Source organism: Mchenga conophoros, linkage group LG14, assembly GCF_057382185.1.
Source record: "Mchenga conophoros isolate Kocher_MC1m ecotype Shallow Benthic linkage group LG14, M_conophoros_male_GT1.1, whole genome shotgun sequence".
In the NCBI taxonomy this organism is placed as follows: Eukaryota; Metazoa; Chordata; class Actinopteri; order Cichliformes; family Cichlidae; genus Mchenga; species Mchenga conophoros.
Genome location: NC_140539.1, coordinates 18,609,266 through 18,628,519, shown reverse-complemented (window position 1 = coordinate 18,628,519; position 19,254 = coordinate 18,609,266). Strand labels below are relative to the sequence as shown.

The following is a 19,254-nucleotide window of genomic DNA, read 5'->3' as shown; positions in this document are numbered from 1 at the left end:
TGTGGACACAGCAGCAGTTGAAAGAGAAGTGCTTAAGATGAATCTTGGTACAGTGGCAGGCAGAGCTCGTTAAGCAGGCAGGTGTGAGCCTGGTTGCTATAGTGACCGCACCCAATGGCTCCATACACACATACACAGACATGCGCCTCACTTTTGCTGCTTAAAATGAACAGAAAAGTCAGGCCGAAACAAATCGCTCCCAAATGAAAAGTAAAAGTCGTATTGACAAAATTCTTTCACCGTGAGCGACAGCAATGTCTAGTCTACCTAATTCTCAGTTTTCATGCCTGTGGAGCTTATTATATGGACGTGGTGACAGTGGAAAGACACCATGCTCTTCTGATTTTCAAACGAACCTTCTGAGCCATTTTAACATTAGAGTCTATGGAAGAGTTGGAGGGAGGAGGCTGTGCATTGGTGACATTTATGAAAGAACCATAACACCTAGGACAATAGTAAACACATTGGATGAAAGAGGACAGCCATGGCTACGTTTTGAGGGTAAAATCATACCTGTAGAGCAAACGCTGCGGACACAGCAGCAGTTTTAAAAAAGATTTTAAGATTAATTTTTTTGCTCCTCTCACTCTAGCAGTTGAGCTGTCTCACTCTAGCCCCAACATTCCGTCCCATACACACCCATTATAAACTCTGAAACGGGTGAAAAAACATCATGAAACTTAAACTGGAACTGAAGAAAAAGTATAATAGATATTGAAAAGATAAATACAAGGTGAATAGTTGAATGTCTTGTCTTCATTTTAAAGTTTGAATGGTGGCTCTATCTCAACGTATGTGGAAGTAGTAAGAGTTTAAAAATGAGTAAGTTGAATGAGAATTTGAAGGGTCTCCCCATTGAAATACATGGGAAATTTTTGTTGAATAAAGTTGAATAAAATTAAAAATATAAATGTTAAAAATGAGAAAATTAGAAGCAATCATGTCCAAAATAATAGGAATCTAACGATGTTTGAATGGTTTTTCTAAGTTGAACGGTTTTGAAGGAGTAGGCTTTCAAAAAACGTACGGAAAAATAAAATATAATAATAATAATAACTAGAAAGTGCATTTTCTGAAGAAACTGCAGTGTGAATGCTTGAATCTGAATGTATGCACTGAAATGAATTAATTGCTGAATTTTGAGTTAAAAATATTGAATGAGATTAAAAAAAAACAAAAAAAAAAACGAATTTAACCTGAAAACAAAGGTGCTGAACTGCTAAAAGCTGAACGTTACACAGAAGAAGAAGTTGGAAAAAAACTGAAAATGTTTTAAATGTAAATTAGAAAACCCTAAGAAATGAGAAAAGAACATTTAGAGTCAGAAAACATCTGAATGAATATTAAAAGGTCATATTCTTTGAATCACTGAATGACTAAAATCTGATCCCTCTGCTTGGATCCACACAGTTTAAAAAATGTAAAAGTCTGAGCTTTGAAAAACAGTGTTTGAAAGAGAACAACGATGGCGACGTTTTGAGGGTAAAATGATGGCTTTAACACTGTGGACACAGCAGCAGTTGAAAGAGAAGTGTTTAAGATGAATCTTGGCACAGTGGCAGGCAGAGCTCGTTAAGCAGGCAGGTGTGAGCCTGGTTGCTATAGTGACTGCACCCAATGGCTCCATACACACGTACACAGACATGCGCCTCACTTTTGCTGCTTAAAATGAACAGAAAAGTCAGGCCCAAACAAATCGTTCCCAAGTGAAAAGTATAGGTCGTATTGACGAAATTCTTTCACCGTGAGCGGCAGCAATGTCCAGTCTACTGAATTCTCAGTTTTCATGCCTGTGGAGTTTATTATATGGACGTGGTGACAGTGGAAAGACACCATGCTCTTCTGATTTTCAAACGAACCTTCTGAGCCATTTTAACATTAGAGTCTATGGAAGAGTTGGAGGGAGGAGGCTGTGCATTGGTGACATTTACGAAAGAACCATAACACCTAGGACAATAGTAAACACATTGGATGAAAGAGGACAGCGATGGCTACGTTTTGAGGGTAAAATCATACCTGTAGAGCAAACGCTGCGGACACAGCAGCAGTTTTAAAAAAGATTTTAAGATTAATTTTTTTGCTCCTCTCACTCTAGCAGTTGAGCTGCCTCACTCTAGCCCCAACATTCCGTCCCATACACACCCATTATAAACTCTGAAACGGGTGAAAAAACATCATGAAACTTAAACTGGAACTGAAGAAAAAGTATAATAGATATTGAAAAGATAAATACAAGTTGAATAGTTGAATGTCTTGTCTTCGTTTTAAAGTTTGAATGGTGGCTCTATGTGAACGTATGTTGAAGTAGTAAGAGTTTAAAAATGAGTAAGTTGAATGAGAATTTGAAGGGTCTCCCCATTGAAATACATGGGAAATTTTTGTTGAATAAAGTTGAATAAAATTAAAAATATAAATGTTAAAAATGAGAAAAATACAAGCAATGTTGTCCAAAATAATAGGAATCTAACGATGTTTGAATGGTTTTTCTAAGTTGAACGGTTTTGAAGGAGTAGGCTTTCAAAAAACGTACGGAAAAATAAAATATAATAATAAAGATTAGAAGAACAATACTGTGAATGCTTTTCAAGCATTCACACTAATAATAATAAAGATTCGAATAACAATACTGTGAATGCTTTTCAAGCATTCACACTAATAACTAGAAAGTGCATTTTCTGAAGAAACTGCAGTGTGAATGCTTGAATCTGAATGTATGCACTGAAATGAATTAATTGCTGAATTTTGAGTTAAAAATATTGAATGAGATAAAAAAAAAAACAAAAAAAAAATCAAATTTAACCTGAAAACAAAGGTGCTGAACTGCTAAAAGCTGAAGGTTACACAGAAGAAGGAGTTGGAAAAAAACTGAAAATGTTTTAAATGTAAATTAGAAAACCCTAAGAAATGAGAAAAGAACATTTAGAGTCAGAAAACATCTGAATGAATATTAAAAGGTCATATTCTTTGAATCACTGAATGACTCAAATGTGATCCCTCCACTTTGATCCACACAGTTTAAAAAGTTTAAATGCCTGAGCTTTGAAAGATACGGTGTTGGAAAGAGAACAATAATGGCGACAATTTGAGGGTAAAATGATGGCTGTAACACTGTGGACACAGCAGCAGTTGAAAGAGAAGTGCTTAAGATGAATCTTGGTACAGTGGCAGGCAGAGCTCGTTAAGCAGGCAGGTGTGAGCCTGGTTGCTATAGTGACCGCACCCAATGGCTCCATACACACGTACACAGACATGCGCCTCACTTTTGCTGCTTAAAATGAACAGAAAAGTCAGGCCGAAACAAATCGTTCCCAAATGAAAAGTAAAAGTCGTATTGACAAAATTCTTTCACCGTGAGCGACAGCAGCTTCTAGTCTACTGAATTCTCAGTTTTCATGCCTGTGGAGTTTATTATATGGACGTGGTGACAGTGGAAAGACACCATGCTCTTCTGATTTTCAAACGAACCTTCTGAGCCATTTTAACATTAGAGTCTATGGAAGAGTTGGAGGGAGGAGGCTGTGCATTGGTGACATTTACGAAAGAACCATAACACCTAGGACAATAGTAAACACATTGGATGAAAGAGGACAGCCATGGCTACGTTTTGAGGGTAAAATCATACCTGTAGAGCAAACGCTGCGGACACAGCAGCAGTTTTAAAAAATATTTTAAGATTAATTTTTTTGCTCCTCTCACTCTAGCAGTTGAGCTGCCTCACTCTAGCCCCAACATTCCGTCCCATACACACCCATTATAAACTCTGAAACGGGTGAAAAAACATCATGAAACTTAAACTGGAACTGAAGAAAAAGTATAATAGATATTGAAAAGATAAATACAAGTTGAATAGTTGAATGTCTTGTCTTCGTTTTAAAGTTTGAATGGTGGCTCTATGTGAACGTATGTTGAAGTAGTAAGAGTTTAAAAATGAGTAAGTTGAATGAGAATTTGAAGGGTCTCCCCATTGAAATACATGGGAAATTTTTGTTGAATAAAGTTGAATAAAATTAAAAATATAAATGTTAAAAATGAGAAAAATAGAAGCAATGTTGTCCAAAATAATAGGAATCTAACGATGTTTGAATGGTTTTTCTAAGTTGAACGGTTTTGAAGGAGTAGGCTTTCAAAAAACGTACGGAATACAGAATAAAATATAATAATAAAGATTAGAAGAACAATACTGTGAATGCTTTTCAAGCATTCACACTAATAAAGATTAGAATAACAATACTGTGAATGCTTTTCAAGCATTCACACTAATAATAACTAGAAAGTGCATTTTCTGAAGAAACTGCAGTGTGAATGCTTGAATCTGAATGTATGCACTGAAATGAATTATTGCTGAATGTTAAGTTAAAAATTCTGAATGAGCTGGAAAATACAGAAATTTTCACCTGAAAACAAAAGTGCAGAACTTTTGAAAGCTGATGTTCACACGGAAGAAGTTGGAAAAAAGCTAAACATGTTTAAAATGTAAATAATAAAAAGATGAGTAATGACAAAAGAAAATTTAGAGTCAGAAAACCTCTGAATGAATATTAAAAGTTCAAATTCTTCTAATTGAAATGAACTTAAAAGATGAACAAAAATTCTGGAGAAAATACAAACTTTAATATACAGCATAATGTTTTTCAGACATATACACATGTGTATATCATGTTTAATAGTATTACATACATCAATTTGTTTTGTATGTCATAGAAAATAACATAAAAATCTTAAGTCATATTTTACAGCTTCTTTCTGAAAAGGACTAGTAGAATAAATAAAAATAACTAAATTAAATAACTAAATAAAAAATAATAAGCAAGATATGAAATACATGAAAATTCAACTTTTAAAACCACAATCCTGAACCTTTAAATTGTGTTGGTTTCTTAGAACATGGCTGAACAGCTGTTTCTATCGGTCTACTTAATCTGTCTACACATCTTTTTATTACTCATTCTTCTTTATGTTTTAATGTAAACAGAGTCCACACAGTGGTAAAAGAGAACTGTATAGAGATTTTTGAGTAAAGTCAAATGAAAGCGTAAGGTGGTGACACAGTTTAACACATGCAAATAATCAAATAAACACATTAGTCCTTTTTGTGAACATGGATAAATAAGTATCAATACAGCATTGTTCAGCCATGCCACTAAATGCTTTTTTACACATTGTTTTAACCTGGGCTCAGACACAAAGTCCCAAAATTAGTTAGTCCCTGACTTTGAGTTGTGGTTATGACTAATTATTATACACAAGGCTTTATCTATCTGAACTCTAAGGACACAAATATGAAAAAACCTATACTTACCAGCTGATACCCCACACTACACACTAGGTGTGCCATGTGACCTGAAACTTTGGTACAAAATCATCATAATCATTCTGTTAACACTGTTTTTTAACACTGTTTGTGTTGCTGTTCAGCAGTTTAAAATGTTTTAGATTGGATTACATGGAATGAATTTGAATTTTCTTGGGGGTTTTTGTATGTGTTTCGTTCTCAGCAGATTTTTTCTTCCATACTGTTGAATTCCAGTTACCACATTTCTGGTCATATGACATCCCAAGTGCCCACTTAAAAAAATCCCCACAGTTAATTCAACATTAAAACAAAATAAAAAAAAAGTTAAATAAATAAAGGTTTGCTCTGTGATGAAATATTAAATAAGCATACATTGTACAGAGCACTAACAATGAAAACAATCCTTTAGCCTGTTGATCAGAGAGAGGCAGTCATTGTATCCATTTAAAACCTGTAATCACAGAGCACAATGTTTCTGTGAAACTATGAAGTCCCATATGATCCTCATCACGTCCAGTGACTTCAGAGTGGATCCTCCCTGTCATCCGGCCAGTGTTTGATGTGTGGCAAGCAGCACAGAAGCAGGATAGCTGAGGACTTTAAAAGAAGAGCAGAAAACGGGAACATATGTAGTTGTAAATGTAAATATCAGTGATACTTGTCTTGTCAAAGGGAATAAAATAATGAAAATGTTAACTTACACACTCATTTAGAGAGGATCTTGACACTGCACAGAGGAGGCACAGTCAGTCTGACAATGATGGTGATCTCCAGGGATGTTTTCCTGCAGCAACATTCCTGCCAACTGGCCGTATGATCCAGAGTAGTTGGTTTGTAATAAACAGAAAGGTGTATATGTTAGGTAGTGTGCACTCAGAGCTGGTCCTAAGAAACAAACACATCCTGTAATAAACTGAATACCTGTAGTAGTGCTGCTGCAAATATGAAGCCCTTCTATCATGAGTGGTTTCAAAGAAGGTGTTTTGGAGGCTCGGTCACAGAAACTGTGCAGTCTGTTCAGTCCTGAGTGTCTCAGCTGTGATGGGGATGGATCACAGAGGGAAACACCTGAGTACAGACATTACAATACACTCTAACACTCCTAAGGTCAAGTGAAAACACAATTTAAACACTTTACAAAGAATGAATACATGTTTTCATGGAAATAATGTCATTAACCCTTTTTGTTGTGAGTAAATCTCACCGACTGCTTGTGGGACAAGCTAGAAGGAGGACTTATCACAGAATGTCTCCTGTGCTCCAGATGTGAAGTCTCACGCTCTGATCGTACGGCGATGAAGATGGTGATGATGAAGCCTCTCTGATCTGTGGCATTACAGTTTCTAGCTGCTATGTGCTTCACACTGTTGGATCTTACATGTGAAGCTTGGAGAAGACACAGGAGGACTGTGTCTCTCTTAAAAAAGAAAAAGGGAAACCTAACACCCCCCCCCCTCAGCTCCCACCGTAACCCCCCCCCCCCCCCCCCCCACTCAACTCCCCAACCTCACACCATCCAATGTCTATACAAATGTAGGGTATCAGCTGGTAACAGAAAGCAAGTGTTACATATGTACTACTTATGTAACACTGCTGAAACATTTCTGGCCAGAAATGTGCAGTTATCAACCCAGACCCACCCTGATGATTGCACTGGCCGAAACATGATAAAAGCTCATAAAAATGTATGTTTCATCGAAAGATTTGTCCAAAAATATAATCGTATACTTTTGAAAAAGTTTAAAGTTTATAACAAACCAAAATAATAACATTTTTGTAAATAGTATTTCAAAATAGAGGCACACATAAAGTGGCTTAACTGTCATTATTGCTGTAATTAGGTTTGTTTGTTTGTTTGTTTTTTTAAAAAGCAACCTTTAGTCATTATTGTTCTCTCAGAAACAATGAAGAAGCTGTTGAACATTTATGTGTTGTGTAGGCAATCCTCTGGTCCACCCTCCCTCCCTCCCAGCCACAGTGAGACTGGGGCAGCCTGGCAGGATGTTGAAGCCTGGCTGCAGAGAGGATATGCCTACACTATTCATTTTAAACTGCTATATTTGATTTTTCTGACATTTATAGGTTACTGTTAGTGAATTTTAGATTTTCTGTGATAAATAAAATTGTCATCTTTTACTGATATCATTACTTAATTCATGTAATTGTATTTTATGTAAACAATTCAACCATTATACTGCAATGCAGAGCGTCAACTTTTAAATATCGCTCTACTTTCTTAAGTCATTCAAAAATATAGATATTACTTACTGTATTCAAAGATCTAGATCATGAATCATCACAGGACAATACACAGTATACTGGGTCATGGTAACTATGGTAGGTCTTCATGACTCCAGAATGGAGACATCGATCTGACTGAGAAATGAAAATTAGGTCAAGCAGTGTGTTCTTCTCTGTGGTAGGGGCAGTGATGACCTGTGCGTATCCCCTAGACTCAAACAGCTCCAGGATTGGTTTGTTTGCACTGGATAAAACATTCTCATTAAAATCACCACAAACTATGATGGGATGACAGTCCATGATCTCCAATGAGTCTAATAGGCTTACCAGGTTTTTCAGGAATGGCCTCAGAGTGTAGTCTGGAGGTCTGTATACAACTGCAATCAGAGCACTGACTGGTGCTTCAACCTTTAAAGCCAGAAATTCAAGGTCAGTTACATTATGGATGTACTGTTTTTCATGCACTTGAATGTCACTTTTCACACAAACAGCAACTCCACCACCACTTCTGTTTGCCATCTGGGGAAAGTTTGTGTAGGACAGGTGTCTGTTGCGTTTGAACAAATTGTAATTTTCCAAGTGGAGACTCTCTGCGACAAAAGAGCCCCGCAGGTGTGTTTCTGTTAGGCACAAAACATCTGCTAGACACAATTCATGGTGACTTTTGATGTCATTAATGTGAGCTGGCAGTCCCTCTGTATTATGATGAACAATGGTGAAAACCTCTGACCTGCTCAGTGTTTGCCTCACGTGTAGAAGAGGCATCATGTCATCAAGGTTGGCTTGTCTCATGTTCTCAAGCGCTGCAGTGATTTCTGGGTTGGTGAATATTTTTTTCTCCTCCATATCAAGAAGATACAGTCCACTGAGAGACGTCACTCTACTGACAGCTACGTAGGCCATGCCGGGCTCAAAAATGCTCTTAAGAGAGACAACAGCTGATGTAGTTGTCATACCCTGTACCTTATGTATTGTACATGCAAAGGCCAGCTTCACTGGGAACTGTCTTCGTACCACTCCTTTCTGCTTCAGATTCTCCTCTGCTCTCTCAATGTACACCATATCGTCTGCTGGTGTGCGGTTATTCTTTCCAGATGTCTCATTATCCATTTTAAGTCCAAGCTTGATGATGTGTTGGTCATTTTCAGAGTAAACTACTCTAAGTAGTATTCCAAAAGCTCCATTAACCAAACCATTTTGTATGTCAATGTTTCTGGTGAGCATGACACGAGCTCCTTCTGCAACTTTCAGTGTGTCTGGTAACTCGTTTTTACCTCCTTTCAATGGTCTGTCTTGAAGTGCCATTCTGCCAGTTCTAGGATCTTTTCTATAATCATCTGCATGGATGTCAATGATATGAGTGTGGAGCAGAGCCAGTGTTGAAGAGTTGTGTGCATCCACTTCTTTATTAGTTGCAAAAATGTGCAATGCATCAGTCGGACAATGGGCTGGTTCAGTTATGGCCTGTAACAACAAATTTCTATCTGCTTCGCAAAGCTCATCCAACTTTCCTTTTACACGAATTCTGTTCAGCATCTCAGCAAAGACAACATCATCTTTCTGACGCATAATCTCAGTCAGAGTGATCATCTGAAAATGCTCCCGCCACAGGTCGATCTCAGACGGGTCGTGCACACAGAGAGGTTTAGACTGTCGCACTGGGGGTAGCTGATAGAAGTCTCCGACAGCAATGACTGACATGCCTCCAAAGGGTCTCCGAGTCCCTTTGATCTGTTTGAGTCTTGCATCTACATATGCAAACAGATGTCTTGACACCATAGACACTTCGTCAATGACGATTATTTCAGCATTCAAAAGTTCTGATCTGACTTCATCCAGCTGATTGCCAAGTCCCTGAATGGGAGGTTTTAAGCTTCTAGGCAGCTTGAGAAGAGAATGCAGTGTTGTTCCAGAAATGTTAAAAGCTGCAGTCCCAGTGAAAGCAGTTAACAGGACGGTGGGTTTTGATATGTCAACGTCGTCTGCATATCTGGGCACTTTGCTCAGTATCTTAGATGCTTCTGAGTAGATGCATTTGATTAGATGTGATTTTCCTGTTCCAGCACCACCATTAATATAAAAGAAAAACTGCTCTGGATTTAGAGCACAGACTCTTTTAATGCACCAGTCTCTAACTGCATAAAATATGCAGGCTTGCTTCTTATTCAGATTTTGAAACATCTGACGTAACAATGTGGGATCAATAGCAGGGGGTTCCCTGATGGCTCTGACTTCTGTTGAAGCATCAGCCTGACGGCTGTAGTCGGGCACATCTTCCTGTTCATTTTCATTGTCTCGCTCTCTTTCTTGTTCAACAAGTGGCAACCTTACGAGATCTGATTCAGGTGCCAGATTACACCATTCGTCAGTCACACCTCTGTTCTGCTCATATTCCTCAACAGCGCTCTCGATCTCCTCACTGTTTTTCTCATATTTTTCTCTGTTTCTTTTGACAATGTGTTGCACGTACTCAAGATGGTCAGTACCTGGTAGCTGTACACAGCCAGCACCATAGAAAGCCTGATAGGTTGGCAACGATGGTGTTTTCAGTTCGTGGTCTGAACGATGAGGAAGGTACAGTTTAAGCAGTCTTCCGTAATATTGCTCTGGATGTTTTTCTTGTGAGCAGCGGTGAAATCTGATGATAGCAGGCTTATTGTTTTTGCGCCTTTGCACAAACCCCATCTCATTGAGAAGGGGCAAAACATCTTTACCTTTTTTCTGTTGGCCATAGACAATCCTGCAAGTAGCAGCAAAGTCTGCCATGCACATCTCCTCATACTCTGGTGTTTCAGGTCTGGCTTTGTATTTGTCATTCAAAGATGTCATCCAAACATTGGAAGACTCAGGTGTTGTGTTGTCCAGAACTGACAGGGGACGACTCATTTTCACAGGATTATCATCAGTTGGAATGAATATTACAGCACGTGAGCATTGCTTCATGTGAAGACCACATGCACGAGCAACACACTCCTGTGCACTGATCTCTCGCTTCTTTGAATATGCCTGCATGACGGCTCTCATTTCATCGCACTCATTTACACTGTCCTTATGGGAGTTCTCAATGACAGTTTTCAGGTACTCAGATAGCCCGCCCTCTTTTTTTGATATATATTTCATTAAATAATTTGCAGCACCAAAAGCATCTAAAACAAAGCTTATGTCGATATTACTGTTCCAGGCTTCAAGCAGATGTGGATTATAGCCGTTTATCCAAGAGTCTTTTGGATCACGCTTTAGTATGATCGTACTCCTCATGTTCATTTTATTCAGGTATCTCTCATATTCTGCATGTGTCAACTTGCATCTTTCCAAGAGCTGCTCTAAACTCATGGAAGCAGTTTCAGGTTCATTCAGCAGCTGGTTCAGTGGTCTGAGCTTGTTCTTTGCCGTTTCTACTTCCAGTGCATCATCCTCACTGGGTCTTGTGATCATTGTCTCATTGCAGGGTGGTTTGGGAAAACCAAAACGGCACCCGGAGCTTAAACTCCTAAAGCATGTCTTTGTGTGGTTCTTACTGTGTTTTTGCACTTCTGTTACTTTTTTGTACAGTTCAGGTTGTTTATGTGGATCAGGCAGCTGAGCTGTGATGTATTTGTTTATAAAATCAAGAACAGTTTGCTCATCATCCTCCTCAAACACAGGAGCACCTTCTACCCACAGGAGGCAGTGTATGTGTGGGCTTCCTCTGTGCTGAAACTCAACTCTGTAAAAGTAGTCAATGACTTTGCCAAGTGGCTCTGCGGGAGATAAGAGTAAATCTCTGAATAATGCTTCAACTCTCTTGTCAAACATGCGCATTGTTGTGACAGGATTGCTTCTCAGGATGTCACACTTTGCTGACCAGTCGAGTCCTTCAAAATTCACTTGTTCACCTTGCTGCCTTGTTATTGCCTCGATCACTTCAGGCCAGCGCATTTCAGCAGCTGAAAATGTGCAAAAGAACGTGGGAGTTCCCAACTGTCTGATCATGGCAAAAAGATCTCTTGTTGTTTTCTCCCAATAGGCTGGGGTTCCTCTCAGAGGCTGCATGAATCTCACTGCATCTTTATTTCGCACCAGTTTCTCCACCTCATGTTTATCTTGTAACATGCCTGAGGTTATTTTTCTACCATCTCTGGTCAGAGGCTTTGCCTTCCTTAACTGTACTGTCATGCTGGATGTAGCCAAGTGTATTTCAGTCACAAACTGTGCAAAGAATAAATAGTTTGTGTCTTTGGCAAAACGATCATCAATGCAGAAAAGTCTTGATTTGAAATACCCACTGGGGGATACTTTGATCAGCCTTCTTTCATCAAGTGTGTTTTGGCCTGTAGGAAACTGCACAGGGAAGGCCATGGCCTCCAGTTTAGGTGTTTTGAAAAAACTTATTGGATTGTTTCTCTCTGCAGGAGCAACAGAGTAGATTCCTTCACTGAAACATAATATCTCCTCAGCCACATCAGGGGGCTGCAAACAGGACTCGAGTGCAAAACCACCATTAGTCAGTCCATCTGCTTGCTCTGAATCATCTCTCATCTGTTCATGCGATTGTTCACCATCACAGGGTAACATGTCAATGTCCTGTTCATTTATATTTTGTGCTTCACTCAGTGCATTTTTCTCACAGCTGTCAATTTCCATTAAATCAGCCTCATCATAATCGTCCTCATTCATGTTTTCATCATCATCATCATCCTCATCATCTTCATCAGGAAGAGTTGGATCACACAGCTCAGCATCATCTCTGATGCTCACATCCTTATACTGTGGATGAATCTGCTTGAGTTTATGCAGTGCTTGCACAAGTTTAGACCAGCTTACAGTCTGAAACAGCTGATGACCTTTGTAAGACAAGCGTCTCTTCAATTTTACTCTCATGACCTGAGAATTAATTCTCAATCGAGGTAGTGTTTCAACAGTTTCCTGTACCTCTGATGGGACACAGACCACATTTCCTCTAATTGCTCTTTGTCTGCCTTTGGGAAGAGGAATGATCTTGGCAAATGGTATGCACTTGGCTATGAGATGTCTCTCCAGTATGTTGAGATCAGAAAGTTCAGCTGGAATATCAGCAAGATCCAACTTATTGGCAACAGCAAGTGCTGGCATGGATCCATTTTTAAGATGATCGTGGCAGGTGTGACATATCCACTCTCTCTTTCTCTCATCAGGCACTTTGCACTGCTCATTTCTGCAGTTTTCATCACAAACATGAACAAACTTTCCTGTCAAACATGTTGTAACTACATGTGGGTTTTTGACATAATTTGACCTTGTGCAGGGTCGTACTTGGTTTGGAAATGAAGCCTTGAAGCATACAGTACATGGGTATGATGGTCCAGCTTTGATTTGTGATTTGAACACAGATATGGCCTCGTTGATCACACTGTTGTCACTCTCTTGGGTTTGTCTGTTCACCCATCTGTATTTCCTTTTTATTTTCATGGCACATCTCATGTTGTGCATAATCCTAAATGCAAGATTACTTTGATACCTGTCTCGCATTAGTTGTTTCATCAGTTGTCTCTGTCTCTCTCTGAATTCAAAGTTTTCTCGATACCTTTTAGTGATGTAGCTTTTTTTCTCCTCTCTGAAATCAGTATTCTCATAGTAACGTCTTTTTATATATTGTTTTTGTTTTTGTCTAACTTTAGCATTCTCACAGTAACGTCTTTTAACATACTGTTGTTGTTTCTGTCTGAATTCTGCATTCTCACAGTAACGTCTTTTAACATACTGTTGTTGTTTCTTTCTGAATTCAGCATTCGCATGGTAACATCTTTTCATATACTGTTGTTTTTTCTGTCTAACTTCAGGATTGTTTTTATATGCCTCGCTTGTGCAAGATTTTTTCTTTTCTTTGTAATTTTTATTTGAAGCATACTTTTGTCGTTCTTTCCTTTTTTGGTTTTCTTTTCTCTGATTTCTGGGTTTCTCTGATGCCATTAATCTTCTTTTCATTTTGTGCCTTTGTTGTTTATTAACTTTTTTCAGTTTTTGTAAAACTATATCAGAAAGGTCACAGGCAGCAACATTTTTTATTGCAGCATTTGATTGACATGAAAAAGCATCACTTGATGGAAGGAAACTTAATTCACTGCATAGTTGTTCAGTGGGTATATTAGGAGGTTCATTCTGATCTTCATATGATGTGAATTGAGTCACGTGGACTTCTTTTTGTTTCACCAGTGGCGTACAAATGGACATTTGACAAAAGATATTTTCAGTCGGATCAGTGGTTGTGTTTCTCCTTGGAGTAGAGGAGTTTGCTTCATCAACAGTTGTATCAGAGTGAGTAGGTGCCACAGCAGTGGCAGCTGTTGGTCTGCAGACTGTGTCTGTGATAGTATCACTCAGGTTGACTGTGCTCATACTGTAGAACTGCACAGGCTTCAGTTCATAGTTACAAGAGGGTGATATCTCCATCATTTCATAAGAATCTTGTAGCCTCTTAATCATGTCACTGAGGAGTGTGAATTTCAGCATCACAGCTGTACCACGATTACGTGACTGTAGTAGTAGAGGAAGACCACTGGGTGTTCTGGAGTGTGGGTCAAAGAAACCATATTTGCCTGATGTGGATCTGAACACTGCGATACACAATCCACTCATAATCAGTAAGGCATACTGCACATCTGACAACAGGCAGCTCAGTCCTGCTTCTAAGCTGAGAAAGGTATCTACTGCCTCCTCTGGAGGTTCTTCAAATGTCCCATACCGGGAAGGCTGTGTCATGTTGACATGATACATAGACCTGCGAGCATCAACTTTGTCTGGCAGCTCATCGGTAGCCAAATGAATATTTTTAGGAAATCTTTTCTTGGCCTCTTTGTACATCACATCACCTTTATCCAAGACCAGATTAAGGTCAGCTGTAGTCATGTTTTCATTCTCATGAAGGAAAGCAAGAAATGTGAGTGAGTTACATGTGCACTGCTTGTTTCTAGAGTCTCCATATTTAGGATGAGCCTGGCTGCGAGATGCACAGACATGTATAACAGAGGGCTGGTTTTCAAGGTTCACTCTTTCTGCATGAGATGGTCCTGCCACATCACTGTGACAGCCTCTTTTCAAAAAATCAGCATAACCCACCTGTGGGTTACATGACACCTCATGTTGTTCATTAAATTCATGCTGCAGTCCACTCTTTACAGCATCAGCATAAGATACCTGTTGTACATGTGCAGGAACATGTTGACCTGCCTGTTTGACACTGTCAGAATTGGTCTTTGTAGACACACTGTCTTCTGCAGAGCTCTGAGGAAAATCAAACTCAGCTTGTTCACATGTTGGTACTTTGTGAAACTCATGAAACTTTTTCCAGCGTTGTTTTGCAGCTTGTGACTTTTTCTGCTTCCTTGGCATTTTCACACACCTGCAAGTGTTTCTTAGTCTCTAGAAAATATGTTCACAAGAGTGGCACACACCAGGAGATGTTGTCTTTGTTTTTATATTTCAGTTTTTATTTGTCTTAAACAGTTGTCTTTCGTTTGACAGTTTGTTCTTCAGTTGAGAGAATATTATGCACTCTCTTTATTGGCTTGGCATTTTTCAGCAGCAAGCCAAGAGTGAAAAACAGGTAGAGAGAAAATTTAGAAGAGAGAACAGGCAGAGCAGGAGAGACACGGCTGGGAAATCACAATCAAACCGTGAATTAGTTTTCTTTGTTTGTTCAGTTTGTTCTCAGGTAGAGGCAATATATGCACTCTTTATTGCTTTAATGGCTTGGCGTTTTTCAGCAGCAAGCCAAGAGTGAAAAACAGGTAGAGAGAAAATTTAGCAGTGAGAACAGACAGAGCAGGAGAGACACGGCTTTAAATCAAACCGCAGATTTTTCTTTGTTTGTTCAGTTTGTTCATAGGTTGAGGCAAAATATGCACTCTTTATTGCTTTGTTGGCTTGGCGTTTTTCAGCAGCAAGCCAAGAGTGAAAAACAGGTAGAGAGAAAATTTAGCAGAGAGAACAGACAGAGCAGGAGAGACACGGCTTTAAATCAAACCGCAAAAGGATTGTTGGTTTGGCAAAATTTCTCACAAACCACAGAGTGAAATACAGATGGAAAGAAGGCAGAGACAATAGGTGGAGCAGGGCAGAGGATAGAGGGGTTGGGGGGTTGGGATGTGAGAGAGAAGACTGGAGATCTGGTCCTTGTTCTTCTTCTTCTACACACTCTGAACAAAAAACAAGAAAAAAAAAATAATTTTATTAAAATTATATCACATGGTAATTGTATGAACTAAATGTGACTACTGCAAAAGGACAAAACAAATATTCAAGCTAAACTGTTGTCGGCTGCCATGTGCAAAAAGTTGCATAATTGGGCACTTTTTAAAAGAATAAATATTTAATTAAATTCAGCAATAATATTTTTAAATACAAATATGATTGAGTGAATCATTAATTAATCACATGTAGTGTGACTACAAAAATGTACGAAAAAAATATTTTAGCCCAATTGTTAAGCTGCACTTATGTGTATTTATTATAAAATTGTGTTTAAAAGGTCTAGCACAAAGTTTGAACCCATCACTTTACAGCTTATATTAGTCATATTATTTTTTTATTTTGGTCTACTTCTCTTACAGTATGTGCACACCTACCAGGCAAAGCACAGTGTCAGTCAGGTCCCTGAAAGAAACGAGAAATAATACGTTAGTTGTCTGTACAGTGTTATCAGACTAACAGAAATACAAAGCCCACACGACATGATACACTGAACTTCTAGTCAGCAGGGTAATTATAGAGTAATATAGCACACCAACTGATACAGCAGTCATTTTACAATTCAAACTAGTTAACTGAAGTATTGCCACTTATGTAAGGCTACTGTTAGACTGTTACTAGCCTTAGCATTGCTGCTAGCGCTAGCATTCCGGCTAGCATTAGCACTTCAGTTAGTGTTAGCAATGCAGCTAGCGTTAGCATTGCAGCTAGCGTTAGCATTGCAGCTAGCGTTAGCAATGCTGCTAGCGCTAGCAATGCTGCTAGCGCTAGCACTCTTACTGTTAAAACTGAGCCACAATGGCAATAATAAAGCTCATTTCTTACTTTTGTCTCACTGACCGGCAAGAAATATCACAGGAATATTATTTTTGTCAGTTAACAACTGCTAAGGCTAGTGTTAGCACTATAGCTAGCGTTAGCATTGTTGCTAGCATTAGCATTGAAGCTAGCGTTAGCACTGCTGCTAACAGCAAAACGTAATAAACGTATATAAATGATAGCGAAGGTTATTCTTTTTTCTTTCTTTCTTCTTTGAATTGTTTTTAACTCTGTTGGACTTGATATGTGAGTTTAAATGTCAAACATGTATTTTTTCCATCATAAAAATAAAACACTGCAGTACTGAGTGTACTGTACTTACCACAGCAGAGAGCAAAGCGGAATGACGACAGTTGGTCCAGTGATAGGTTAAAAACAGATGAGGCGTTCAGGTGGTGCTTGGAAATTTGACCATCAGTTTGAACAGCAATAATGAGCATATACATGTCTGTGTGTTGGTCTCTGTGTGTGACAGACATAGAGAGATAGAGGGAAAAAATACACTATACTAGTGTAAAAATTGGTCCTTTTTGCCCAAGTATAAGCGAATGAGTGACATACAGAAAAACAGGGCAACTGGCATTAAATGAGCAAATAAAAAGTATTAAATCTTGAACTGTTTTGTGGGTTTTATTTTAAGACTACTTTGAGTGTATTCGTGGGGAGATAAACTATACAGACTATAAACAGAGACATTAAATGAGATTAGGTTAGTTAAACGTTAGTTAAAAGGTGGGGAAATTAACTACAGACCGATAGATGCTGAGAGCTTTAATTATCCAGTCAGAAAGGATGATTTTGAAGTCATCAACTGACTCCAACTGCCCAGATCTGAAAAACCTTTGTGCCAATCACAATGCTCTACTTAGTTGGCATATACTAACTAGTGACAAACTATTAATCTGTGGCAAAACCCTGTCAAATCTGTCTTATTGTACTTTTGAAAAAGTTAATCTTACTACAATCTAACATTTTTAGGTTTAACCTTGGCAGAGTGAGAGAGAGCTCGTTAAGCAGGCAGGTGTGAGCCTGGTTGCTATAGTGACAATGGCTCCATACACACGACACAGACATGCACCTCACTTTTGCTGCTTAAAATGAACAGAAAAGTCAGGCCGAAACAAATCGTTCCCATATGAAAAGTACAAGTCGTATTGACGAAATTCTTTCACCGTGAGCGACAGCAGCTTCTAGTCTACTGAATTCTCAGTTTTCATGCCTGTGGAGTTTCTTATATGGACGTGGTGACAGTGTAAAGACACCATGCTCTTCTGATTTTCAAACGAACCTTCTGAGCCATTTTAACATTAGAGTCTATGGAAGAGTTGGAGGGAGGAGGCTGCGCATTGGTGACATTTATGAAAGAACCATAACACCTAGTACAATAGTAAACACATTGGATGAAAGAGGACAGCCATGGCTACGTTTTGAGGGTAAAATCATACCTGTAGAGCAAACGCTGCGGACACAGCAGCAGTTTTAAAAAAGATTTTAAGATTAATTTTTTTGCTCCTCTCACTCTAGCAGTTGAGCTGCCTCACTCTAGCCCCAACATTCCGTCCCATACACACCCATTATAAACTCTGAAACGGGTGAAAAAACATCATGAAACTTAAACTGGAACTGAAGAAAAAGTATAATAGATATTGAAAAGATAAATGCAAGTTGAATAGTTGAATGTCTTGTCTTCGTTTTAAAGTTTGAATGGTGGCTCTATGTCAATGTATGTGGAAGTAGTAAGAGTTTAAAAATGAATAAGTTGAATGAGAATTTGAAGGGTCTCCCCATTGAAATACATGGGAAATTTTGGGAAATTTTTGTTGAATAAAGTTGAATAAAATTAAAAATATAAATGTTAAAAATGAGAAAAATAGAAGCAGTCATGTCCAAAAGAAGGGGAATCTAATGGTGTTTGAATGGTTTTTCTAAGTTGAACGGTTTTGAAGGAGTAGGAGTACAAAAAACGTACGGAATACAGAATAAAATAGAACTAGAAAGTGCATTTTCTGAAGAAACTGCAGTGTGAATGCTTGAATCTGAATGTATGCACTGAAATGAATTAATTGCTGAATTTTGAGTTAAAAATATTTAATGAGATTAAAAAAAAACAACAAAAAAAACGAATTTAACCTGAAAACAAAGGTGCTGAACTGCTAAAAGCTGAAGGTTACACAGAAGAAGGAGTTGGAAAAAAACTGAAAATGTTTTAAATGTAAATTAGAAAACCCTAAGAAATGAGAAAAGAACATTTAGAGTCAGAAAACATCTGAATGAATATTAAAAGGTCATATTCTTTGAATCACTGAATGACTAAAATGTGATCCCTCCACTTTGATCCACACAGTTTAAAAAGTTTAAATGCCTGAGCTTTGAAAGATACGGTGTTGGAAAGAGAACAATAATGGCGACAATTTGAGGGTAAAATGATGGCTGTAACACTGTGGACACAGCAGCAGTTGAAAGAGAAGTGCTTAAGATGAATCTTGGTACAGTGGCAGGCAGAGCTCGTTAAGCAGGCAGGTGTGAGCCTGGTTGCTATAGTGACCGCACCCAATGGCTCCATACACACGTACACAGACATGCGCCTCACTTTTGCTGCTTAAAATGAACAGAAAAGTCAGGCCGAAACAAATCGTTCCCAAATGAAAAGTATAGGTCGTATTGACAAAATTCTTTCACCGTGAGTGACAGCAATG

The 19,254-nt window shown here is 38.5% G+C and overlaps 2 protein-coding genes across 8 annotated transcripts in view; both read right to left on the bottom strand.

Moving 5' to 3' along the window:
* dync2h1 (dynein cytoplasmic 2 heavy chain 1) overlaps positions 1–19,254 on the bottom strand; it is a 203,464-nt gene that overhangs the window by 149,498 nt on the left and 34,712 nt on the right. The gene's annotated exons all lie outside the window — the stretch shown is intronic.
* On the bottom strand, positions 4,459–14,472 carry LOC146559593 (uncharacterized). 3 transcript variants are annotated; one of them, XM_085245681.1, is made up of 4 exons: positions 7,862–14,471; positions 6,215–6,329; positions 5,995–6,098; positions 4,459–5,890 (listed from the first exon to the last, which is right to left on the bottom strand). In XM_085245681.1, exons 1-3 carry the CDS (start codon positions 14,396–14,398, stop codon positions 6,040–6,042), a joined length of 6,711 nt encoding a protein of 2,236 aa, XP_085101807.1. In that variant the 5' UTR covers positions 14,399–14,471; the 3' UTR covers positions 4,459–5,890; positions 5,995–6,039. The 3 variants fall into 3 exon arrangements, with proteins under 3 accessions (XP_085101807.1, XP_085101808.1, XP_085101809.1); XM_085245682.1 differs by lacking the exons at positions 4,459–5,890; positions 5,995–6,098; positions 6,215–6,329 and adding an exon at positions 7,271–7,669 and having other exon boundaries at positions 7,862–14,472; XM_085245683.1 differs by lacking the exons at positions 4,459–5,890; positions 5,995–6,098; positions 6,215–6,329 and adding an exon at positions 7,618–7,778 and having other exon boundaries at positions 7,862–14,472.

What these genes read in the sequence shown, in the direction of transcription:
- LOC146559593 (XM_085245681.1), bottom strand. Translation starts at nt 14,398, where the DNA reads ATGACTACAGCTGACCTTAATCTGGTCTTGGATAAAGGTGATGTGATG. An exon ending in GGCCATTCCTGAAAAACCTG is followed by an intron (nt 6,330 to 7,861) that starts GTAAGCCTATTA and finishes TCCCCATCACAG; the next exon opens with CTGAGACACTCAGGACTGAA. An exon ending in TTGCAGCAGCACTACTACAG is followed by an intron (nt 6,099 to 6,214) that starts GTATTCAGTTTA and finishes TCATACGGCCAG; the next exon opens with TTGGCAGGAATGTTGCTGCA.